We start from the raw sequence: 25,864 nt of genomic DNA, 5'->3' as shown, positions 1-25,864 counted from the left end.
CTAAATTAAAAAAAAAAAAAGAAAAAAAAACTAGGTAAAGATTTCTTAGGTGGTTTAGGCGCTGAATCATGTCTGACTCTTGCGACCCCATGGACTGTAGCCCGCCAGGCTCCTCTGTCAATGGGATTCTCCAGGCAAGAACACTGGAGTGGGCTGCCATTTCATGATACCAAAAGCATGATCCATAAAAAATGAGTAAAATGGAGTTCATCAAAATCTATTTCTGCTATATAAAAAATCCCGTTAAGATAAAAAAAATAAGCTACAGACTGGGAGAAAATATTTGCAAACCAAAAACCCAATCAAGCCTAGTAATTCTCAAAACTCAGCAGTAAAAGAACCAAACAATCTAACTGGAAAATGGACGAAAGACAAACAGACTTTTCACAAAGTGAAGTAAGCACATGAAAAAATACACGTTATGGAAATGCAAATAAAGTCCACAACGAGACAGCACTACACACTTACCAGGAGGGCTAAAATACTTGACAGCACCAAGTCCTGGGGAGGACATGGAAAAACTCAACACATTGCTGGTGGGAATGTAAAGTTGTACAGGTGCTCTGAAAAGGTTTGGCAGTTTCTTTTAAAACCTAAATATGCAATAACCATACAGACCTAGCAACTGCATGCCTAATCATTTACCTCAGGGAAAAGAAAACCAATGTTTGCGTCAAGAACCTGTGATGAATGTTCATAGCAGCTTTATTTGGAATAGCCAAAAACTGGAAACCACCCAGATGTCCTTAGACAGGACAGTGAGCCTGTGGTAGAATACCACACAGCAATCACAAAGCAACGATTGACTGACACGTGCAGGAGCCTGGAGGAGACTCCAGGACAATGTGCCAAGTGAGAAAAGCCAGTCCCAACACTTACATACCGTAGGATCCCATTTATACAACATTCTTGAAATGACAAAATTACAGAGATGATGTACAGATTAGTGGTTGCCAGGGATTGGGGATAGTGGCCAGAGGGGGTGGGTGTGGCGTTAAGAGCGTCCGTTGTCCGTTGTGGGGAGATCCTAGTGAGAACAGTTCTGCATCTAGACTGAAGTGGTGGTTACACAGACCTACATGTGATAAGATGCTACAGAACTACATACCCACACTGCACCAGAGGCAGATTCCTGGTTTTCATACTGTAGTCTAACTATGCAAGACAGTGTCGTCATGGAGGAAAACTGGAGGAAGGCTACATGGGATCTCTATCTTTGCAAGTTCCTATGAATCTGTCATTATTTCAAAGTAGAAAGTTACAGGAGAAAATAGGGGAAAAGGCAAGAGCTCTAAATGCAACTTGGTGTCCTGGGCTGGGTCCTGCAACAGAAAAGGACATTATGGAAAATTAGATAAAAGCCTAAGTGAAGTCTGTAATTTAGTTAATAGTTTTGTACCAATGTTAATTTTTTAATTTTGATAAGTGCACCAAGGTTATAGAAGATGTTAACATTCAGGTAAGCAGGCATGATCTGTGAATATAAAATAATTTTACAGAATAAAATCCTGATGCCTGGACTGAGTAAATCAGAACCCCTGGGTGGGTGGGCTGGGGGGAGCGGCCCAGGGAGCAGTATATTTGACTTGCCATGTGATTCCAACGTGCAGCCAAGGTTAACAAACACTCTTCTGCAGAGAGAAAAAATTTTCAAGTATCTATTTCCCACCTGGGTTTGCTCTTGGGAGAGAATTCCTTGAGAAGAGTTTCTAAGTGAGCATGCCACTGTTTTTGGCCTTCACGCCCACTGATCCTGGATAAGGACCCAAATGCCACTGAGAAAGGTTCCAGAAATCCTCCTGCCTCCCTCCCCGGGGTCCCCATGATGCCCCAGTTTCTGCGCAGCTAAAGCACCATGGAAGGTGGATGTAGGTAACCGGAAGACGACAAAAACGCCTTCTTGTTCCCACTTCTCTAAAGCCCCAGAGAGCTGGAACGGGAATGAAGCCAAGAGCTTAAAATGTTTCAGAGCTCTAAGAAAAACTTGTGATGTCACCTTTTTTCCCGAGAAAGGTGATGGGGGTCTACCTGGGCCACACCCAGCCCTGCCTCCCTTGCTGCTCTCTAGGCGCCTTCTAGCCACACAGCACCTCGGGGGCCACCGGCGACCCACTCGGATCCGACGACAGCGGACCAGGCGCATCACAGCAGCCCTTCCCCTCACCTGTGACCTCCCTCTTCTTAACACGTGGAAAACGACAATACTGTTAGTGGTCACTGAGCCAGGCAGGTGGAGGCGCGGCAGGAAGGAGGGGCTCCTGAACCCCCCAGGGGCCAGTGTGCTCGCTCTGGGCTTGGGACAGGGCAGGAAAAGCCACCTCCATGGGAGGCAGCGGGCCTGGAGGGACACAGCTGCTTCCAGGTTTGGCACGTGGGACAGGCCAGGTGCGTGCTCCGAAGCATAGTGTCATAAGGGAAGCCAACAAGGTGGTTGTGGCCAAGGCCATGGATGTGAACCCCCAGCCCACAATGGTGCTCTTGGTTTGCTCAAGAAATGCTGCCAGCAGCAGAAGGTTGGCAAATAAAGCAGAGAGAGTACAGGTCACGGCCACAGGAAGGCAGTTACCGCGCTCACATCATGGCTTGGCCGGAAGAGGTATAAATACACTGTCACAGGGAGGCTGGCCCTGGGGACTGGAGATGACGCTGTTCCTTTCATTCCATTCGGAAGCAGACTTGGAGGGCTGGCCCCCACTGACCCCATGTTCTAGGGGTGGGGGCGCAGAACCTGCTGAAGGCTCCTGGCACTGATGTCTGGTTCGGAGGACAGCCAGGACCTGCATGTACAAGGCCATCTAAAACGTGGCCTGCAGGGGACGGGATGGGCTGGCAGGAAGCTGCTTTCCGGCTTGCTCCAGTTCCCCACGTGCTTGTCTGTTCCCCAGACCTGGGGCTGCCTGACAAGCAGCTAAACTCCCGGGTTCCGCCCGGGGCTCTCCTCGGCTGGGAGGCCGGGTCTGCTGTGGTTGGATCCTAGAGAGGAGAGGAGAGTCAGCGTTAGAGCATCAATCAAGGGAGTGGGTCCTATGAAATCAGGTGTAAATCCTCTTTAGGAAGGGAGTGGACGGGTGAGGCAGGGGAGCCTCAGGCCTCTTCGGGAGGCACTGAGGCAGAGCCGGGAGGATTTAGTTAGGAAAATGGTCAGCCTGGTCAGCCTCATGAGAGAAAACCACTGTGAGGACAGAGGCCATCACCGAGAGGCAGGGGAGGCAGGGCTGCTGCCCACAGGAGGCCAAGGCCACGCGGCCAGGCGGGAGACACCTGCCCTTGACAGCACACCTGGCGCCAGCAGGAATGGTCACTGCCAGGCCTCCTGCCTTCTAGGAAAATGACCCGAGAAGCAGCAACAAGGGACAGGAAGTGCCACTCATCCCTCACGGAGGAGAGCCTCCCTTCTGGGGGGAGAGGTCTGCAGGGCCCCGCCAGCAGCTAACAGGCTGGGGAAGGGAAGCAAAGAGGAGGTAAAGTAAAAGGAGAGATATTTACCTGGGGTGTTGTCTTAAACAAAAAATGCTCACTAGTCCACAGTCAATTATCAACTGCAGTTTCCAAATGTGCCAAAGAGGGAAAGGTCTACCGGGAAGGCTAGAGAGAGAGCAGAGGAAGAGGTGGGGAGGAGGGGAGAGAGAGAGGATGCGAGCTACGGAGCTGAACCCGCAGGGCGATCAGCAGCGCGGCTGAGGCGAAGCCACGAAGCCAGAGGGGCCTGGGCGGCTCAGCGCTGAGCGCGGCTCTCCCTGGCAACCCCGCTCAGGCAGCAATGGGCTTGGAGAGCTTCGCCAGAAAAGGCTCACACGTGAGAAAACTAAAACCAAAGGGCTCACATTCTGAAAAACAAAATCACCCTGGATTTCGAGACCTGAGTCTAAAGAGATGGTGTGAATTTCTGTGCAGGGGGTGTCTCACAAAATAAAAGAAGGTCACGGTGGGTAAACACGGGAGCGGGCTGAAGGGAACGAACGATCTGTTCATTCAGAAAGGGCTGCAACTGTGCCCGGCTCCAGGACCCAGTATAACCCAGGAGTCCTTCACCAGCACCAGACTCATGGAGTGGAGCCACAGCGAGGCCCGGGGTGGGCTCTGCCCCCGACATCTCAGGAAGCACCTGGCCATTACTGAAACATGTTTTCTTCCCAACTGTGGCTCCAGTAACCAGACCCATTTCCTGTGAGGCACCACAACCCACTGGCCAAGGGTGTGCCCAGGTTCTAAGCCAGAGTGCCTGTCTCTCCTGGGCTCCAAATCTCATCCGGAAAATGGGTGTAACAACTACCACTTCTGAGAGCTTTAGGGAAGTTATCTTAGCCAAGTCAGGACAGGGCGGGCTCTCAAAACAGTGCAAGGCACAGGCAGCCTTCAGGAAGATCTCGGTGTCCCCACTGGAGGGTGGGATGCGCTGGGGGGTGAAGCAAGGGAAGTCAGACCCCTGCAGGCCCCCTGCCTCTCCAAAGCCCCACAAACCCTGGCCCTCAGGGCCGCACCCGGGAGCTTCCTGAACAACCAGGCCAGGAGAGCTCTCTCACCTGTCCTGCCACGCCCACCCAAAGCCCCTAGCTTACAGACTCCTTTTTGCTTTCCCTTCTTACACAGTTAGGGTGGGGTTTCCCCTCTCCCCCTGCAGAGTCCTCTTTCTCCTGCTCCCAGGGGAGTCCCACTGGAGGGGTACACTGAACAAACGCCTCAGCAGGTGCCCCTCTTGGTTCTGGGATGGGGTCTACTTGCCACCCAATCTCTGAGTCAGGCCCACTGGACCTAAATCTTCATTTTCCAGGCACTGTGCTGTGCTTAGTCATTCAGTTGTGTCTGACTCTTTGCAACCCCAAGGACTGTAGCCCACCACACCCCTCTGCCCGTGGGGGTTCCCAGGCAAGGATACTAGAGAGGGTGGTCAGGCCCTCCTCCAGGGGACCTTCCCTAAATGACCGATAGTGTGTCTGAATCCACCCTTACTCCCATTTAGCAACTAGGCTGACCCTTAAACAACTCAGGTTTGAACTGCGTGGGTCCACTTACATGTGGGTTTCTTTCCGATAGTAAATACTAGAGCACTGCACAGGCCGTAGCTGACTGAATCTGTGGATGTGGAATTGCGGATACAGAAGACTGACCATGTGACAAGCAGAGATTTTCTACTGCACAGGGAACTGGCGCCCCTTACCATGTTATTCAAGGGTTAACTGTGTTCCCTAAATAAGCCAACCCCCACTGCAGGCCCCTGAGAGGAAATGCTGACCTATGCACTCTACTCAAAATGACAGCTGGCCTGTAGCTCAGTATTGTCCAAATTATTAAAAACACAAGAAGGGAGACAGAAAGGATGGGGAGATGAAAGGAGAAAGAACGGACGGAGGGCAGGGCGAGGCAGAGAGCAGGACCGTGTGTGTGCAGCCGGGAGGGCAGAGGGCACACTCACCCTGGGTCGACACTGCAGGACCCGGGCTTACCTGGGGCTGTGGCCGCCTTGTCACCGAGGAGCCTTGTCTGGCTGCCAGGGATGGCCAGAAGCTCTGTGTTCTCCGGGGTCTGTGGCAGCGCCTGGGCGCGGGTGGCCAGGAGTGCATTGAGGTACTGCAACCGAGTGACCTGGGGTGCAGGAAGCATTGCAACTCGTGCGGGCAGGCAGGCAAAGTGAGACGCAGGCCCACAGCAGCCCCTCCTGCCCTCCAGCACTCAAACTAGGGGTGGAGCCACAGCCTGCAGGACAAGGGGAGAGGAAGCGCCCGGGGCCACTGGCTACGGCGTTAAGGTCCCCAAGGACTCTGGGCGCCTAGGCCGCCAGCAGAAAGAGCAGCCAGGCAACCTGTCCTTCAGAGCAGCTACAAGGCTTTGCTCTGAGACTCAATCACGATTTAATCCATTTTAACGTGTGACCAGCCACTCTAGCCCTTGGGGACACAAAGCTGGTTAAAAGCCAGCACTAAGGAGCAACCCAGATGGTCACCTTGATGAACTGTAGGTCTGAGAGAGCCCTCACGGTGTAGTCGGGACAATACGCAGACAGGCAGGTGCCGTCAGTGGGCTCGGGCGGTGGGTCGTAGCGGAGGGACTGGAGCGAGGACACAGGGGACTGGTGAACTGCAGAAAGGACAGTTAGTGACGTCAGCTGTCAACGGGGGAGCGGCCAGGCCCTGCCCAGCCTCTGAGAGCCACCCTACTGATCACCCCAGCGAGGGAATGCAGCCCGGGACTCCGGACAGGAGGGCAAATGCGCTCCTCCGGGGACAGATTTGGCAGGGGTGGGAAGAACAGCAAAGACGAGGCCTGAAGAAACCCTGCCCTCCCCTCCACACAGCCAGGAGACAGTAAGGGCCAGCAGGTCCCCAGGCAGACCACCCTGCAAGAGGGGCCTGGGGAGCCCCCAGAGTGCCCACCCACCCCCACCTCCAGCAACAAGAGGAGTGCCCAGCTTACCCGAGGATGGCGCTGTCAGGGCGGAAACCCCATAGTAGGTGAAGGCCCCATTCTCGAACTTCAAGCCCTCCTTACCGATCTCCACCTCCACCCTGCCCTGGGAGGTGCAAGGAGAGAGGGAGGAAAAGTGGACAGGGAGAGGGGTGGACAGGTCACCCTTCCTGCCAGCAAAGAGCAGGAGGAGAGAGCATGGACCCCGCCTATCCAGGGGCATGCACCTGGATGTTCCTCTTCCTACACCCTCCCCACATCCTGGGCAAGCGGTGGGCTGCAGGCCGGCTGGCACGTACCTGCAGGATGAGGATGAAGTAGTCCACCGGCCGGCTACGCTGGTACAGGTAGTGGTGGGAGGCCAGGCGGTTGCTCTCGTCAAACCGTACTTCCTGGTTGACGCTGGGATGCTTCAGCAAGTGCAGGAGGACCTTCTCAGAGACCCGCAGCGGGCTGAAGACGTCCACCTCTGCCCCACAGCGGGAAAGAGGGATGGGGACACTGTCCTCTGGGCCCAGCACAGCCTGTGTCAGCACACCACTGCCCGTCTCAGCTCCCCCAGCCTCCCCGACACCCACCGGATGCGGCTCTCTGTCGTCAGCAGAGGACAGCCACCCTCCAGTGAACCGAGATGCTGACAGGGCAGAAGAGAGGAACGCCAGAAACGGCAGGGGGCAGCGGGGTGAGCCAGAGAGCAGGGACGAGGCCCACCCCGGCTCTCACCTCGGGACAGGAAGCGCTGGGTGGCCAAGAGCAGCTGAGGTGAGATTTTCACTTTACAGTCGTCATCAGACACCTTAAACAAGGAGAACTCCTCTTTCTGCCTGAGAGGGGCGTTCAGAGATGCAGGCTTCTTCTTCACTATGGTGTCTCCTGGGGTGGGGTGAAGAGGGCCTGCTGAGGCGCCAGGAGCTCTCCACCAACACCACCGGACAGAGGGGTTTGCTGCCGCTCCCGCCTCCAAGGCCTTGGGGCTCCTGCGGGAATGGCGTCAGGACCCCAGGCCCTGTCCCGGGCACCGCTGCTTTGCCGGAACCTGCCTTGCCACCCCCACCAGGCCAATGATCCAGTACCCGTGTCAGAGGGGCAGCGGCCTGCGTTCCAGGGATGGCCTGAGAAGTAGCAGAAAGGCCTGCTTCCCTCCTTGAAGTTGGGAGCAGATAATGCAGACGTAACAGCAAAAAGCTTACATAAAACAGCAGCCCCCCTCCAGGAAGCGTGAGTATGAGCATCACTCGTGCCAAACAGCCGCTGATCTGCAGACCCCGTGCCTATGGCTGTCTGAGGAGCCGAACCGAGACGTCGCATTTGGGGAACAGGCACACGGGTAAAGAGATTCACGTGCAAACTCACAGGGGCGGGCAGCTAGTTTTCTGGGGCCCCTGTGAGTCCCCACCAAGCACGGGCTGTGTTTGCCCTGCAGACTGCAGCCACTTGAGAGGCAGGCCCTCCTAAGACACAACCACGGGCCCCAAGATCATCTGGTTGGGGAAGAACCTCTCGGCAGTAAAGCTGGGGGTTCTTTGAGAACTTCTATAACGTACAACAGCACAAGAGGCCTTGCAAGGAAGAGGAAGACTGGGCAGCGCCCATTCGGGCCAGAGCCTGGTCCAGTGCCGGGACTGCAAAGCCACCAGTGGGACAGTCAGCCACAGGTGAGCCCCGCCTCCAGCGAGAGGCAATCCCAGCCCCTGCAGGGGTAAGGCCACGGGCCTGGGGACGTGACAGCTCTGCCCCGAGATCCAGCCCCGCTTCCATCAACATGGGCACCTCCAGCCTCTGATATACACGTCTCCGTAAACTTGAGACCAGATGAGCTGGAAACACACAGACGCCCGGACTCACGGTAGTCTTCAGACTCGTCCAGGATCTCGGACTTGATGATCTCTTCGATGACGTCCTCCAGGGTGACCAGGCCCAGCACCTCGTAGAAGGGGTCACCTTCGCCCTCGTTGTTCACCTTCTGCACGATGGCCAGGTGGGACTTCCCTGCAGGGAGAGGACGCTAACATTACAGCTTGCTGGAGGCCTCTTGTTTTCCCTCGTCCCGACTGACAAGCCCACCAGAAGGACGGAAGCCGATTTGTGTTCCCACGACGCACCATGCATCAGGAGAGATTATTCCTAGATTCTCACTACCTAACTTTCCAAGTGCCTGTGAGGATTAAATCTCAGACCCCACATCCACCTGCCCAAGGACCCCCAGGCAGCGGCACAGCTGGAGTCACCCCAGGTCTGCGTGACTCCACGCTGCAAACATGGTTTAGCCAAGGAGGCGTCTGGACCAGAACAGACATGGTAATGAGCAGCTGGACTGAGGACACAGGGCCCTGACGCCAGAGACGCCGGCTCCCCAGGGACCATCTGGACGCAGGAGCCAAGGGGGCCACGTCGGAAGTCTCCAAGGGAAGCGTCCCCAATTCTGAACGCTGCCCTCTGTTCTCACGAAAGTCACGCAGGGGTATGAAGACAGTGGTAACCTGGGCAGTTAGAGCCCAAACTGTGTGGAGGAAGAGCATGAGGCTGTGACTCTCATCCTTCCTCCTCAGGTCAGGCAGCTGCTCATTTAAAGAGAAAACGTAAGCTCGAGAGAAGCCCAGCCTCAGAATGCTGGGGACTGTTGCGGAAACCTCAAGAATTTACTCTGCTTCAGCTAAGTGCTTTCCCTCTATAAGCCTGTTATTGTTGTTCTTCAGTCACTAAGTTGTGTGACCCCATGGACGGTAGCCCGCCAGGGTCCTCTGTCCATGGCAAGAATACTGGAGTGGGGTGCCATTTTGTTCTTCAGGGGATCTTCCCAACCCAGGGACTGAACCCACAACTCCTACACTGGCAGGTGGATTTTTTTTTTTTTACCACTGAGACACCAGGGAAGCTATAAACCTTTATGCCTACCCAAAACAAATAGAATGCAAGGCAAAATTTTTGAGTAGCTGTATTAAAAAATATAAAAAGAAATGAAATTAATAATATATTATGATGAACTCAGTACAGTCAAAATATCACAAAATGCAATCAGCATAAACACATGAATAGATACTTTGCCTTTGGGGGGTACTAGGTCTTGGAAATCTGCTCTGTGTTCGGTACTCACTGCACACCTCAACCTCAATTCAGACTGGTGACCTTTCAAGAACTTAGCAGCCACAGGTGGGTACTGACTACTGGCCCAGGCTGTGCAGATCTGGGTACAAGAACTGGAGCAAACTCATCTCAGCCATGCCTTTTGTCACTAGTGAAAAAAGCGCAGGGTAGAGGCTGGCCTGGACTTGCACACAAAGGTGTGCTTGCTTCAAGAATCTTCTGGCAAAGCAGAAAGGCAAGTTCACGTCTGTGTGTGAATCCTACTTTACATGCCCTGGGTTCAGTGCCAATGCAGGGGACCGGGTTCAGAAGCACATTCTTTGGAAGCATCATGCCCTGCCTCATTCTTTCAGCATCTATGCTCCACGCTCCTCCCCAGCCCATTCCCCTGCCCCCAGTAATCAGATATAGGAAGACCTCTGCTCCCAAGCCAGAGAAGGCAATGGCACTCCACTCCAGGACTCTTGCCTGGAAAATCCCATGGACGGGAGAGCCTGGTAGGCTGCAGTCCATGGGGTCTCAAAGAGTCGGACACGACTGAGCGACTTCGCTTTCACTTTTCATTTTCATGCATTGGAGAAGGAAATGGCAACCCACTCCAGTGTTCTTGCCTGGAGAATCCCAGGGACGGGAGAGCCTGGTGGGCTGCCGTCTATGGGGTCGCGCAGAGTCGGACACGACTGAAGCGACTTAGCAGCAACAGCAGCTGCTGCTCCAAAGCTGGATGGAATGAAACTGTCCAGAGTCAACCAAAAGCTATTACTACTAGACCACTAACCAGATGGTCAAGAAAGGAATAAGGGACTTCCCTAATGGTGCAGTGGTAAAGAAATCCACCTGCCAATGCAAGGGTTCAATCCCTGGTCCAGGAATATCCCACATGCTGCAGGGCAAATAAGCCTGTCTAATGAGCCTGCAGGCCTTGAGCCCATGCTCCACAATTAGAGAAGCCACCACAGCGAGGAGCCCAAGTACCACAGCGAAGACCAAGCGCAACCAAAACTGAATAAATAATTTTAAAAAACATATGAAGTAAAAAAGAAAAAAAAAAAAACTTCAAACCACTATACATATATAAAAACAACACAATGAACTCAATTTTTTTTAAAAAAGGAATGAGGCTGTAAAAGAATAAAAAGATCACATTTACTGTATTTCATCAAATCCAAGACATCATCAATTATGAGACTAGAGAGATGTTAAAATGCAAAAAAATCATGCATCTGAGAAATGATGAGATGCAGTACAGGCCTACATGGTTCAATGTGCTTCAAAGACACTGCGTTTTTTTTTTACAAATGCAAGGTTTATGGCATCCCTTCATTGAGCAAGCCTGCTGGCACCATTTGTCCAAGAGCATCTGTTCAGTGCCTGTGTCCCATTTCGGTCATTTTTGCTGATTTTCAAGCCTTTTCACTGTAATAACAAGATATAGCAAGATATAACAGTGTCTGTTGTGGCGATCTGTGATGTTCCACTGTAACTATTTTGTTGTTGTTGTTGGGGGGCACCACCAACTGCTTCTCCATCTTCGGCTGCAAAGGATAGAATCTATCTGATTTCAGTGTTGACCATCTGCTGATGTCCATGTGTAGAGTCTTCTCTTGTGTTATTGGAAGAGGGTGTTTGCTATGACCAGTGTGTTCTCTTGGCAGAACTCTGTTAGCCTTTGCCCTGCTTCATTCTGTACACCAAGGCCAAATTTGCCAGTTACTCCAGGTGTTTCTTGACTTTCTACTTTTGCATTCCAGTCCCCTATAATGAAAAGGACATCTTTTTTGGGTGTTAGTTCTAGAAGGTCTTGTAGGTCTTCATAGAACCATTCAACTTCAGCTTCTTCAGCATTACTGGTCAGGGCATAGACTTAGATTACCGTGATACTGAATGGTTTGCCTTGGACAAACAGAAATAATTCTGTCGTTTTTGAGATTGCATCCAAGTACTGCATTTCGGAATCTTTTGTTGACCATGATGGCTACTCCATTTCTTCTAAGGGATTCCTGCCCCCAATAGTAGATATAATGGTCATGAGTTAAATTCACCCATTCCAGTCCATTTCAGTTCGCTGATTCCTAGAATGTCGATGTTCACTCTTGCCATCTCCTGTCTGACCACTTCCAATTTGCCTTGATTCATGGACCTAACATTCCAGGTTCCTGTGCACTATTGGTCTTTACAGCATCGGACCTTGCTTCTATCACCAGTCCCATCCACAGCTGGGTGTTCTTTTTGCTTTGGCTCCATCCCTTCATTCTTTCTGGAGTTATTTCTCCACTGATCTCCAGTAGCATATAGAGCACATTCTGACCTGGGGAGTTCATCTTTCAGGGTCCTATCTTTTTGCCTTTTCATACTGTTCATAGGGTTCTCGAGGCAAGAATACTGAAGTGGTTTGCCATTCTCTTCTCCAGTGGACCACATTCTGGCAGATCTCTCCACCACAACCCTACACATGCTTAGTTTCATCAAAACTAGTTTCACATGTAGGTAGCCCTACACAGCTTAGTTTCATCAAAAAAGCAACACAGTTCCAAAAAAACATCTATTTCTGTTTTATTGACTATGCCAAAGCCTTTGACTGTGTGGATCACAAGAAACTGTGGAAAATTCTTCAAGAGATGGGAATACCAGACCACCTGACCTGCCTTTTGAAAAACCTATATGCAGGTCAGGAAGCAACAGTTAGAACTGGACATGGAACAACAGACTGGTTCCAAATAGGAAAAGGAGTACGTCAAGGCTGTATATTGTCACCCTGCTTATTTAACTTCTATGCAGAGTACACCGTAAGAAATGCTGGGCTGGATAAAGCACAAGCTGGAATCAAGATTGCCGGAAGAAATATCAATAACCTCAGATACGCAGATGACACCACCCTTATGGCAGAAATTGAAGAACTAAACAGCCTCTTGGTGAAAGTGAAAGAAGAGAGTGAAAAAGTTGGCTTAAAGCTCAACATTCAGAAAACTAAGATTATGGCATCTGGTCCCAACACTTCATGGCAAATAGATGGGGAAACAGAGGAAACAGTGGCTGACTATTTTTCTAGGCTGCAGATGGTGACTGCAGCCATGAAATTAAAAGACGCTTGCTCCTTGGAAGGAAAGTAATGACCAACCTAGATGGCATATTCAAAAGCAGAGACATTGACAACAAAGGTCCATCTAGTCAAGGCTATGGTTTTTCCAGCAGTCATGTATGGATGTGAGAGTTGGACTCTAAAGAAAGCTGATCGCCGAACAATTGATGCTTTTGAACTGTGGTGTTGGAGAAGACTCTTGAGAGTCCCTTGGACTATAAGGAGATCCAACCAGTCCATCCTAAAGGAGATCAGTCCTGGGTGTTCACTGGAGGGACTGATGTTGAAGCTGAAACTCCAATACTTTAGCCACCTGATGCGAAGAGCTGACTCATTTGAGACAGGCCAGAAGTTAGGCCTCATGCATCAAACAGCCAAGTCATGAGAGCAAAGAATCAGTTCTTGAAGGAAATTAAAAGAGCTACTCCCTCAAAATAAACACAAACAAGCATATAAATAAATGCAGTACTCAGAGGGCAAGAGGAGCAGGGGACGACAAGGATGAAATGGCTGGATGTCATTACTGGCTCAATGGACATGAGTTTGAGCAAACTCCGGGAGATGATGAAGAACAGCAAAGCCCAGCATGTTGCAGTTCATGGGGTCACAAAGACTGAGACACGACTGAGCGACTGAACAACTCAATGAACACGTGAATGACAAGAAAACCAAACAGTCTTATTGCTAATATGGAGAAAGTCTGAGTGGTCTGGAGAGAAGATCAAACCAGCCACAACCTGTTGTCAATTCTATCAAGGCTGGGACAGGTGAGGAAGCTATAGACAAAAATTTTGAAGTTAGCAGAGATCAGTTCATGAGGTTTAAGGAGCACTGACTCCATAACATAGAAAGTGTAAGGTGAAGCAGCAAGTGCTGATGTAGAAGCTGTACCAAGTTACCCAAAAGAGCTAGCTCAGATCATTAATGAAGGTGGCTACACTAAAAAAACAGATGTTCAGTGTAGACAAAACAGCCTTCTATTGGAAGAAGATACCATGAAGAACTTCACAGTCAGAGAGGAGAGGTCAAGACCTGGTTTCAAAGTGTCAAAGGACAGGCTGACCCTCTTGTCAGGGGGAAAGTTATGACCAACCTAGATAGCATATTGAAAAGCAGAGACATTACTTTGCCAACAAAGGTTCGTCTAGGCAAGGCTATGGTTTTTCCAGTGGTCACGTACAGATGTGAGAGTTGGACTGTGAAGAAAGCTGAGCACCAAAGAATTGATGCTTTTGAACTGTTGGGTTGGAGAAGACTCTTGAGAGTCCCTTGGACTGCAAGGAGATCCAACCAGTCCATTCTAAAGGAGATCAGCCCTGGGTGTTCTTTGGAAGGAGTGATGCTAAAGCTGAAACTCCAGTACTTTGGCCACCTCATGTGAAGAGTTGACTCACTGAAAAAGACTCTGATGCTGGGAGGGATTGGGGGCAGGAGGAAAAGGGGACGACAGAGGATGAGATGGCTGGATGGCATCACTGACTCGATGGACGTGAGTTTGAGTGAACTCCGGGAGTTGGTGATGGATAGGGAGGCCTGGTGTGCTGCGATTCATGGGGTCGCAAAGAGTCGGACACAACTGAGCAACTGAACTGAACTGAATTGAATGCAGTTAGCAGGCGACTTCAGGTTGAAACCAGTGCTCACTGACCATTCCTAAAATCCTAGGGCCTATGCAAACTACACTAAATCTACTCTGCCTGTGCTCTACAAATGGAATAATAAAGCCTGAATGACAACACGTCATTTTACAATGTGGTTTACTGAATATTTTAAGCCCAGTTGAGACCTACTGCTTAGAAAAAAGATTCTTTTCAAAGTAGTTCTGCTCACTGACAATCTGGTCACCAAAGAGCTCTGATGGAGATGTCCAACAAGGTGAATGTTATTTTCAAGCCTACTAACACATCATCATACTGCGGCCCACAGATGAAGGAGGAAGTTCAACTTTCAAGTCTTATTATTTAACAACTACATTTCATAAGGCCATAGCTGTCATAGATAAGATTTCTCTAATGAATCGGGGCAAAGTCAACTGAAAATATTCTGGAAAACATTCATCATTCAAGAAGCTATTAAGAACATTCATGATTCATGAAAAGAAGTCAAAATATCAATACTAACAGGAGTTTGGAAGAAGATGATTCCAACCTTCAAGGATGACTTTGAGGGGTTCAAGACTTCACTAGAGGAAGTAACTGCACATGTGGGACCAGCAAGAGAATGGGAATTAGAAGTGGAGCCTGAAGAGTGACTGAATTGCTGCCATCTTGTGGTAAAACTTCAACAGATGAGGAGCTGCTTCTCATAGATGAGGAAAGAAAGCAGTTTCCTGAGATGGACGCTATTCATGTTAAAGGTGTTGCAAAGACTGTTGAAATGGCAAGAAGAGATTTAGAACATTCTACAAAGTTACCTGATAAGGGCTGGCAGAGTTGAGAGGACACACTCCCAATCTGGAAGAATGTCTACCGTGGGTAAAACACTACCAAACGTTTCTGCTGCCTGAGAGAGACTGCTGGTGAAAGGAAGGGTTCATTGATGTGGTAAACATCACTGTAGTCTTATTTTAAGAAACGGCCACAATGGAGTATTCAGTTCAGTTCAGTCGCTCAGTTGTGTCCGACTCTTTGCGACCCCATGAATCGCAGCACACCAGGCCTCCCTGTCCATCACCAACTCCCAGAGTTCACTCAAATTCACGTCCATCAAGTCAGTGATGCCATCCAGCCATCTCATCCTCTGTCGTCCCCTTTTCCTCCTGTCCCCAATCCCTCCCAGCATCAGTCTTTTTCAATGAGTCAACTCTTCTCATGAGGTGGCCAAAGTATTGGAGTTTCAGCTTTCGCATCATTCCTTCCAAACAACACCCAGGGCTGATCTCCTTTAGAATGGACTGGTTGGATCTCCTTGCAGTCCAAAGGACTCTCAATAGTCTTCTCCAACACCACAGTTCAAAAGCATCAATTCTTTGGCGCTCAGCTTTCTTCACAGTCCAACTCTCACATCCATACATGACCACAGGAAAAACCATAGCCTTGACTAGACGGACCTTTGTTAGCAAATTAATGTCTCTGCTTTTGAATATGCTACCTAGGTTGGTCATAACTTTTCTTCCAAGGAGTAAGCATCTTTTAATTTCATGGCTGCAGTCACCATCTGCAGTGATTTTGGAGCCCCCCAAAATAAAGTCTGACACTGTTTCCACTGTTTCCCCATCTATTTGCCATGAAGTGATGGGACCAGATGCCAGGATCTTCGTTTTCTGAATGTTGAGCTTTAAGCCAACTTTTTCACTCTCCTCTTTCACTTTCATCAAGAGGCTTTTTAGTTCCTCTTCACTTTCTGCCATAAGGGTGGTGTCATCTGCGTATCTGAGGTTATTGATATTTCTCCCGGCAATCTTGATTCCAGCTTGTGCTTTATCCAGCCCAGCGTTTCTCATGATGTACTCTGCGTATAAGTTAAATAAGCAGGGTGACAATATACAGTCTTGACGTACTCCTTTCCCTATTTGGAAGCAGTCTGTTGTTCCATGACAAGTTCCAACTGTTGCTTCCTCACCTGCATACAGGTTTCTCAAGAGGCAGGTCAGGTGGTCTGGTATTCCCATCTCTTTCAGAATTTTCCACAGTTTCTTGTGATCCACACAGTCAAAGGCTTTGGCATAGTCAAGAAAGCAGAAATAGATGTTTTTCTCGAACTCTCTTGCTTTTTCAGTGATCCAGCAGATATTGGCAATTTGATCTCTGGTTCCTCTGCCTTTTCTAAAACCAGCTTGAACATCTCGAAGTTCATGGTTCACGTATTGCTGAAGCCTGGCTTGGAGAATTTTGAGCATTACTAGTGTGTGAGATGAGTGCAATTGTGCGGTAGTTTGAGCATTCTTTGGCATTGCCTTTCTTTGGGATTGGAATGAAAACTGACCTTTTCCAGTCCTGTGGCCACTGCTGAGTTGTCCAAATATGCTGGCATATTGAGTGTAGCACTTTCACAGCATCATCTTTCAGGATTTGAAATACCTCAACTGGAATTCCATCACCTCCACTAGCTTTATTCATAGTGATGCTTTCTAAGGCTGACTTGACTTCACATTCCAGGATGTCTGGCTCTAGGTCAGTGATCACACCATCATGATTATCTTGGTCATGAAGATCTTTTTTGTACACTTCTTCTGTGTATTCTTGCCATCTCTTCTTAATATCTTCTGCTTCTGGTAGGTCCATACAATTTCTGTCCTTTATCGAGCCCATCTTTGCATGAAATGTTCCCTTGGTATCTCTAATTTTCTTGAAGAGATCTCTAGTCTTCCCCATTCTGTTGTTTTCCTCTATTCCTTTGCATTGATCGCTGAGGAAGGCTTTCTTATCTCTTCTTCAGCCATAAAAAAGAACACATTTGAGTCGGTCCTAATGAGGTGGATGAACCTAGAACCTGTTATACACAGTGCAGTCAAAATAAGAAAAACAAATATGTATTAATACATATACATGGGATTTAGAAAGACGGTACGGATGAACCTTCTGCAGGGCCGCAATGGAGACACAGACAGAGAAGGGACGTGTGGACACAGTGGGGGCAGGAGAGGGGAACAAGGAGACACACGAATTACCATGTGTCAAACAGGTGCCCAGTGGAAACACGCTGTGTGACACAGGGAGCCCAGTCGGGCGCTTACCGTAGAGGATGAGATGGGGCGGGAGGTGGGCGGGAGGGGACACATGTGAACCTGTGGCTGATTCGCACTGATGTGTAGCAGAAACCAACACAATACTGTAAAGCAATTACCTTCCAATTAAAAAAAAAAACAAACCAACTGCTGTGGCCATGCCAACTTTTAGCAACCACCACCCATAATTATCAGCCAGCAGCCACTGACATGGAAGCAAGACCCTCCTCCATCAAAGTTTATAACTCACTGAAGGCTCAGATGGTGTTAACATCTTTTAGCCATAAAATGTTTTTAAACTAAGATACATAGTTTTTTTCACACCTAATGCCAATTGCACACTTAACAGACTGCAACATAAACATAACTTTTATATGCACTGAGAAACCAAACCATTTGCACGCCTCACTTTATCATGGTGGTCTGGAGCCAAGGCGTGCCTGTCCTGTGTGCTTGCCTGCGAGTGTCAGCCACCAGGTGCTTTAGTCATTGATTAACCTACCAAATCTCTGGCAACTAACTCTATGAGGCACATAGTATTTTTTATTTGCATTTTACGGTTTACAGAGAAAACTGAGGCCAAGAGAGTCAGTGACCGCCCCCCCAATCTGGCACCCAGACAGCTGGCTCTGGGTCCACCCTCCTCATGCCCTGCACAAGTGACTTTCACTGAAGAGAACAACAGACTGGATCTCAGGAGCCTCATTCTCTTTGGGTGACACGCATGGTGCCAAGGCACCATCCTCAGCACAGGGCCCAGCTGGAGAGATGCAAGCAGCCTTCTTCAGGGGGTTCCACCATCCCGGGGCAAAAATTAAAGGTGGAAAAGCCCACATTAAGTTGCCTCCCCTCTTCCCATGAGGAATGGGTGAGGGATGCCTGGGGCATTGCCTGCCCATTCCTGCTGAGACACAGACACCAAATGAGGAACTTCTACACATTTCCCAGCCCATGATATTTGAGCTGGGAATGGCTGACACCAGTGGGCAGGCAGCATTGCTACGAAGGTCCCGGAGAGACAACCACTGAATATAAATCCATCAGGCCACATGAGGAAGCCTGAGCCTCAACACAGAATATTGGTCAACAGTCTTTTTGGATTTTGAGAACCAAAGCTCAGGTTCGAGATGGCCACCTGGGAGCAGAGAGGATCCCCTTCCTTCCAGGAAACTACAGAAATGACAAAGTCCTCCCATGCTTTAAACTTCTACAGAAGAAGCTCAGTTCTCAGTGAGGAGATGATTCAATAATGAACAGAAGAAAGCAGAGCCTTGGAAGATCCCTCAAACACTGGCTGCGTGACTTAACCTTAAGACAGAACATTTGAGGGGTCCAGGAGGCAACCAGGAGAAAGGGCTAAGAGGCACACAGAGAAAGGGCAGCTGGAGAGACTCAAGTTCCTCATCTGACCGGGTAAAATGCTCACAAGATACGGGGCCCTGGCTGGCTGACTACAAACACTGATACACGCCCCAAGACAGACGCTCCCTGCAAAAGGCCAAGGTGGACCACATACCTGCCAATACCAACCAGGAAGCCGGGGAAAGCTCCAGCGTTCTCATTTTAGTTAGCAGGCTTGAGAACCCTCACCAATGACACGGATGCTAGAGGACCTAATTTCTAGAACATTCCTAAAAATGCAATTGGAGTTAAAATTCCTGTCTTCTCACTTCAGTTTTTTTTTAAACTGTTTGAATGTATCCTATGAGAAAAGTACCGTGTGATCGTCCCTCACAAATGCCTGAGCAGGTCTAACTATTTTCAGAGCTGAGACAATCCTTTGGTTTCTGCCAAACAATGAACTAGAACTCAGCGAATCTGAAATGGACTCTGAAAAGCTCCCCTCTTCTAATTCCTCCTTTGGCTGAATGTCCTTGAGGTAACTGAGGGTTGACAAAGAAGGCAGGGGTTAATGGCTTTACAGAAAGTATGTGCTACTTACTACACCATCTGTTACTTACTAACAGAAGTTGACGATATTAAGAAGAGATGGCAAGAATACACAGAAGAACTATACAAAAAAGGTCTTCATGACCCAGATAACCACGATGCTGTGATCACTCACCTAGAGCCAGACATCCTGGGGTGCAAAGTCAAATGGGCCTTAGGAAGCATCACTATGAACAAAGCTAGTGGAGGTGATGGAATTCCAGTTGAGGTATTTCAAATCCTAAAAGACAATGCTGTGAAAGCACTGCACTCAATGTGCCAGCAAATTTGGAAACTCAGCAGTGGCCACAGGACTGGAAAAGTTCAGTTTTCATTCCAATCCCAAAGAAAGGCAATGCCAAAGAATGTTCAACCTACCACACAATTGCACACATCTCACACGCTTCAAGCTAGATTCAGAAAAGGCAGAAGAACCAGAGATCAAATTGCCAACATCCGTTGGATCATTGAAAAAGCAAGAGAATCTCAGAAAAACATCTACTTCTGCTTTATTGACTACGCCAAAGCCTCTGACTGTGTGAAAAGTGAAGTCACTCAGTCGTGTTTGACACTTTCTGACCCCATAGACTATAGCCTACCAGGCTCCTCCGTCTATGGGATTTTCCAGGCAAGAGTACTGGACTGGGTTACCATTTCCTTCTCCAGGGAATCTTCCCAACCCAGGGATTGAACCCAGGTCTCCCTGACTGTGTGGATCACCACAAACTGTGGAAAATTCTTAAAAGAGATGGGGCTATCAGACCACCTTATGTGCCTCCTGAGAATCTGTATGAAGGTTAAGAAGCACGTTAGAACTGGACATGGAACGATGGACTGGTTCCAAATCAGGAAAGGAGTACAACAAGGCTATATAATGTCACCCTGCTTATTTAATTCCTGTGCAGAGTACATCATGCAAAATGCCAGGCTGGAGGAAGCACAAGCTGGAATCAAGACTGCCAGGAGAAATATCAATAATCTCAGATACGCAGCTGACACCACCCTTATGGCAGAAAGCGAAGAGGAACTAAAGAGCCTCTTGATGAAAGTGAAAGAGGAGAGTGAAAAAGTTGGCTTGAAACTCAACATTCAGAAAACTAAGATCATGGCATTTGGCCCCATCACATGGCAAATAGATGAGGAAACAATGGAAACAGTGAGAGACTATTTTTTTGAGCTCCAAAATCACTGCAGATGGTGACTGCAGCCATGAAATTAAAAGACACTTGCTCCTTGGAAGAAGAGCTATGATCAACCTAGACAGCATATTAAAAAGCAGAGACATTACCTTGCCAACAAAGGTTCGTCTACTCAAAGCTGTGGTTTTGCCAGTAGTCATGTATGGATGTGAAAGCTGGACTAAAAAGAAAGCTGAGGGGGCAGTCCTAACATGATGGAGGAATAGGATGGGGAGACCACTTTCTCCCCCACAAATTCATCAAAAGATCATCTGAACGCTGAGCAAATTCCACAAAGCAACTTTTGAACACTGGCAGAGGAAACCAGGCACCCAGAAAGGCAGCCCATTGTCTTCAAAAGGAGGTAGGACAAAATATAAAAGATAAAAAGAGAGATAAAAGAGTTAGGGATGGAGACCCATCCCAGGGAGGGAGTTGTTAAAGAGGAGAAGTTTCCAAACACCAGGAAACCCTCTCACCCGCGGGTCTGTGGGGAGTTTTGGAATCTCCGAAGGCAACATAACCAGGAGGAAAAATAAATAAATAAATAAATAAATAAAACCCACAGACGACGTGCCTAACGGCAACTCCCAGCGGAGTTGCTGGGATCCAGCCCAGCTGGGCTGGGATCAGCCCAGATGCTGGGATCCACCACCAGCAAGCGGGGGCTGAACAGGGAGGCGCGTGCTGCACTGCTTAGGGTAAGGACTGGCACTGAATGCCCTGAGGGCAATCTGAGGGAGATAACGTGAGATAGCAACCCAGACTGTGCATAGCCAGAGAAAAAAGAGAGAGAGAGAAAGAACTTTTCCGCAAAAAGCTCTAACCTAGGGCACTGCCAGGCCCGCTCACAGAACAAAGGACTGAGCAAATACCAGAGGAGAGCTAGCCAGCTGCGGACCGGCCCATGCCCCACCAGAGGCAGGGAGGCAGGCGGGCTGCAGCCAGAGCTGGAGAGGGGCAATCTCGGCCCCAGGGATGGCATCCTCTACCAAACTGCGAGCAGGCTCCCAGTTGCTAACCAAGTCTTCCTGGGATTCTGGATGGTTGACATCCACCAGGAGGGTCGCAGCCAGAGATCAGCTCCCCAGAGGAGACACACAGCACACCTGAGACTGCGAAACTGAGAGGCTGGGACGGGGGAGGCGATAAGATGCCCTGCCCCACCTGGGGAGAGTGCGCTTGCCAAGCACCTGGGCGCCTGAGCTGCTCAGACCTGGGAAGGGCACAAACGCAGGCCCAACTGAGTCTGCGCCTTTGTGGAGTACCCGAGAACCTGAACCTGAGGGGCTTAGACCTGGGAAGTGCACGCAGCCCAGGGCCCCCTTTAGACAGTCCCCCTGCAGAACAACCTGGAGCCTGAGCAGTGTAGACCGGGAAAGCACACGCGCCGTGAGTGGAGGCAAACCCAGTGTGGCCCAGACACTGCAAGCACTCCCCACACACGCCAGTGATATTTGTTTGCAGTGCTCCTCCCTCCCCACAGCACAACTGAACAAGTTAGCCTAAGCAAGTGACCCCCTTCGCCCCCCTGTGTCAGGGCGGAAGTTAGATACTGAAGAGACTTGCAAACAGAGGAAGCCAAAATAAACAAAGAACAGGGAACCGCTTTGGAAGTGACAGGTGCAACAGATTAAAACCCTGTAGTTAGCACCAACTACACTGGAAGGGGCCTACAGACCTTGAGAAGTATAAGCTAGAACAAGGAACTATCTGAAACTGAACTGACCCCACACTGCCCACAACAGCTCCAGAGAAATTCCTAGATATATTTTTACTATTATCATTTTTTAAACTAAAAAAAAAATTTTAGTCCTTTATTACTCCTTTAATTTTCATTTTTGTAACCTATTACCTTGCAAAAAAAATACCCTACTTTTAAAGAAAATTATATATATATATTTTTTATAATTTTTGTGATTTAGTTTTGTTTTTTTAATATTGTACTTTTGAGAGTCTAACCTCTACTCTAGATTTTTAATCTTTGCTTTTTAGTATTTGCTATCAATTTTGTACCTTTAAGAATCCAATCTTTATTTAGTACCTATTTTTACTTAGGAATATAATTACTGGCTTGATTGCCCTCTTCCCCTTTTGACTCTCCTTTTTCTCCCCTAGTCACCTCTATCTCCTCCCTCCCCCTTCTCTTCTCTACCCAACACTGTGAATCTCTTTGTGTGTTCCGGGCTGTGGAGAACACTTAGGGAACTGATTACTGACTGGATCTGTCTCTCTCCTTTTGATTTCCCCTCTTCTCCTCCTGGCCACCTCTGTCTCCTTCCTCCCTCTTCTCTTCTCTGTTTAACTCAGTGAACGTCTCTGAGGGATCCAGACTGTGGAGAGCACACAGGGAAGTGATTACTGGCTAGCCTGCTCTCTCCCCTTTTGATTCCCCCTCTTCTCCTCCTGGTCACCTCCATCTCCCTTATCTCCCTCCTCCCTCTTCTCTTCTCCATGTAACTCAGCAAACCTTTCTGGGTGTCCCTCACCATGGAGAATCTTTTCTCCATTAACCTAGATGTTTTATCATCTGTGCTATACAGATGCAGAAGTCTTGAGGCTACTGTAAGAATAAGACTGAAAACCAGAGGCAGGAGGCTTAAATCTAAAACCTGAGAACACCAGAGAACTCCTGACTCCAGGGAACATTAATCGATAAGAGTGCATCCAAAAGCCGCCATAGATAGATAGATAGTGAAGTCGCTCAGTCGTGTTCAACTCTTTGCGACCCCATGGACAGTAGCCAACCAGGCTTCTCCGTCCATGGGATTTTCCAGACAAGAATACTGGAGTGGGTTCCCATTTCCTTCTCCAGGGGATCTTCCTGACCCAAGGAGCAAACCCGGGTCTCCCGCATTGTAGGCAGACGCTTTACCGTCTGAGCCACCAGGGAAGTCCAAAAGCCTCCATACCTACACTGAAACCAAGCTCCACCCAAGGGCCAACAAGTTCCAGAGCAAGACACACCATGCAAATTCTCCAGCAATGTAGGAACACAGCCCTGAGCTTTAATATACAGGCTTCCCAAAGTCACACCAAACCTACAGACATCTCAAAACTCACTACTGTACACCTCATTGCACTCCAGAGAGAAGAAATCCAGCTCCACCCACCAGAACATGGACACAAGCTTCCCTAACCAGGAAACCTTGACAAGCCATTCGTCCAACCCCACCCACAGGGAGGAACCTCCACAATAAAGAGGAACCACAAACTGCCAGAATACAGAAAGGCCACCCCAAACACAGCAACCTAAACAAAATGAAAGGGCAGAGAAATACTCAGCAGGTAAAGGAACATGATAAATGCCCACCAAACCAAACAGAAGAGGAGCAGATAGGGAGTCTACCTGGAAAAGAATTCATAATAATAATAGTAAAAATGATCCAAAATCTTGAAAACAGAATGGAGTTACAGATAAACAGCCTGGAGACAAGGACTGAGAAGATGCAAGAAATGTTTAACAAGGACCTAGAAGAAATAAAAAAGAGTCAATCAATAATGCATAATGCAATAAATGAGATTTAAAAAAAACCTCTGGAGGGAAGCAGCAGTAGAATAACTGAGGCAGAAGATAGGATAAGTGAGGTGGAAGATAGAATGGTGGAAATAAATAGAGTAGAGAGGGGAAAAAAAAAGAATTAAATGAAGACAACCTCAGAGACCTCTGGGACAATGTCAAAAGCCCCAACATTCGAATCATAGGAGTCCCAGAAGAAGAACACAAAAAGAAAGGCCATGAGAAAATACTTGAGGTGATAATAGCTGAAAACGTCTCTAAAATGGAGAAGGAAATAGCCACCCAAGTCCAAGAAACTCAGAGTCCCAAATAGGATACACCCAAGGTGAAACGCCTCAAGACACATATTAATCAAATTAACAAAGATCAAACACAAAGAACAAATATTAAAAGCAGCAAGGGAAAAACAACAAATAACACACAAGGGGATTCCCATAAGGATAACAGCTGATCTTTCAATAGAAACTCTTCAGGCCAGAAGGGAATGGCAGGACATACTTAAAGTGATGAAAGAGAAAAACCTACAAACCAGATTACTGTACCCAGCAAGGATCTCATTCAAATATGAAGGAAAAATCAAAAGCTTTACAGAAAACCAAAAGCTGAGAGAATTCAGCACCACCAAACCAGCTCTCCAACAAATGCTAAAGGATCTTCTCTAGACAGGAAACACAGAAAAGGGGTATAAGCTTGAACCCAAAACAAAGTAAACGGCAACGGGATCATATTTATCAATAATTACCTTAAATGTAAATGGGTCGAACGCCCCAACCAAAAGACAAAGACTGGCTAAATGGATACAAAAACAAGACCCCTATATATGCTGTCTACAAGAGACCCACCTCAAAACAAGGGACACACAGACTCAAAGTGAAGATATTTCATGTAAATGGAGACCAAAAGAAAGCAGGAGTAGCAATACTCATATCAGATAAAACAGACTTTGAAATAAAGGCTGTGAAAAGAGACAACGAAGGACACTACATAATGATCAAAGGATCAATCCAAGAAGATAAAACAATTATAAATATACATGAACCCCACATCAGAGCACCAAAATATGTAAGGCAAATGCTAACAAGTATGAAAGGGGAAATTAACAGTAACACAGTCATAGTGGGAGACTTTAATACCCAACTCACACCAATGGATATATCAACTAAACATAAAATTAGCAAGGAAACACAAACTTTAAATGATACAATGAACCAGTTAGACCTAATTGATATCTATAGGACATTTTACCCCAAAGCAATGAATTTCACATTTTTCTCAAGTGCACACAGAACTTTCTCCAGGATAGATCACATCCTGGACCATAAATCTAGCCCTGGTAAATTCAAAAAATTGAAATCATTCCAAGCATCATTTCTGATCACAATGCAATAAGATTAGATGTCAACTGCAGGAAAAAAGCTATTAAAAATACAAACATATGGAGGCTAAACAACACGCTTCTGAATAACCAACAAATCACAGAAGAAATCAAAAAGGAAATCAAAATATGCATAGAAACAAATGAAAACAAAACAACCCAAAACCTAAGGGACTCAGTAAAAGCAGTGCTAAGGGGAAGGTTCACAGCAATACAAGCTTACCTCAAGAAACAGAAGAGAAATCAAATATATAACCTAACTCTACACCTAAAGCAACTAGAAAAGGAAGAAGAACCCCAGGGTTAGTAGAAGGAAAGAAATCATAAACATTAGGGCAGAAATAAATGCAAAAGAAATAAAAGAGACCATAGCAAAAATCAACAAAGCTAAAAGCTGGTTCTTTGAGAAGATAAATAAAATAGACAAACCATTAGCCAGACTCATCAAGAAACAAAGGGAGAAGAATCAAATCAACAAAATTAGATATGAAAATGGAGAAATCGCAACAGACAACAAAGAAATACAAAGGATCATAAGAGACTACTATCAGCAACTGTATGCCAATAAAATGGACAACTTGGAAGAAATGGACAAATTCTTAGAAAAGTGTAACTTTCCAAAACTGAACCA

At 48.0% G+C, this 25,864-nt stretch overlaps 1 protein-coding gene across 2 annotated transcripts in view; it reads right to left on the bottom strand.

Moving 5' to 3' along the window:
* Positions 1-682: 682 nt before the first annotated feature.
* CNNM3 (cyclin and CBS domain divalent metal cation transport mediator 3) overlaps positions 683-25,864 on the bottom strand; it is a 33,496-nt gene continuing 8,314 nt past the window's right edge. Inside the window, exons 2-9 of one of the 2 annotated variants that reach the window (XM_027554610.1) lie at positions 8,248-8,391; positions 7,126-7,275; positions 6,702-6,871; positions 6,412-6,508; positions 5,942-6,075; positions 5,445-5,583; positions 3,487-3,585; positions 683-2,973 (exon numbers count right to left, since the gene is read on the bottom strand). In XM_027554610.1, coding sequence (XP_027410411.1) covers positions 3,536-3,585; positions 5,445-5,583; positions 5,942-6,075; positions 6,412-6,508; positions 6,702-6,871; positions 7,126-7,275; positions 8,248-8,391 — 884 coding nt within the window. In that variant the 3' untranslated portion in view covers positions 683-2,973; positions 3,487-3,535. The remainder of the gene's footprint in view (positions 2,974-3,486; positions 3,586-5,444; positions 5,584-5,941; positions 6,076-6,411; positions 6,509-6,701; positions 6,872-7,125; positions 7,276-8,247; positions 8,392-25,864) is intronic. The other variant, XM_027554609.1, reaches the window with a different exon arrangement.

The sequence above is a fragment of the Bos indicus x Bos taurus genome, chromosome 11 (assembly GCF_003369695.1).
Source record: "Bos indicus x Bos taurus breed Angus x Brahman F1 hybrid chromosome 11, Bos_hybrid_MaternalHap_v2.0, whole genome shotgun sequence".
NCBI lineage: Eukaryota > Metazoa > Chordata > Mammalia > Artiodactyla > Bovidae > Bos > Bos indicus x Bos taurus.
Note: the sequence above shows the minus strand (reverse complement) of the source record. Positions and strands in the feature narration are given on the sequence as shown.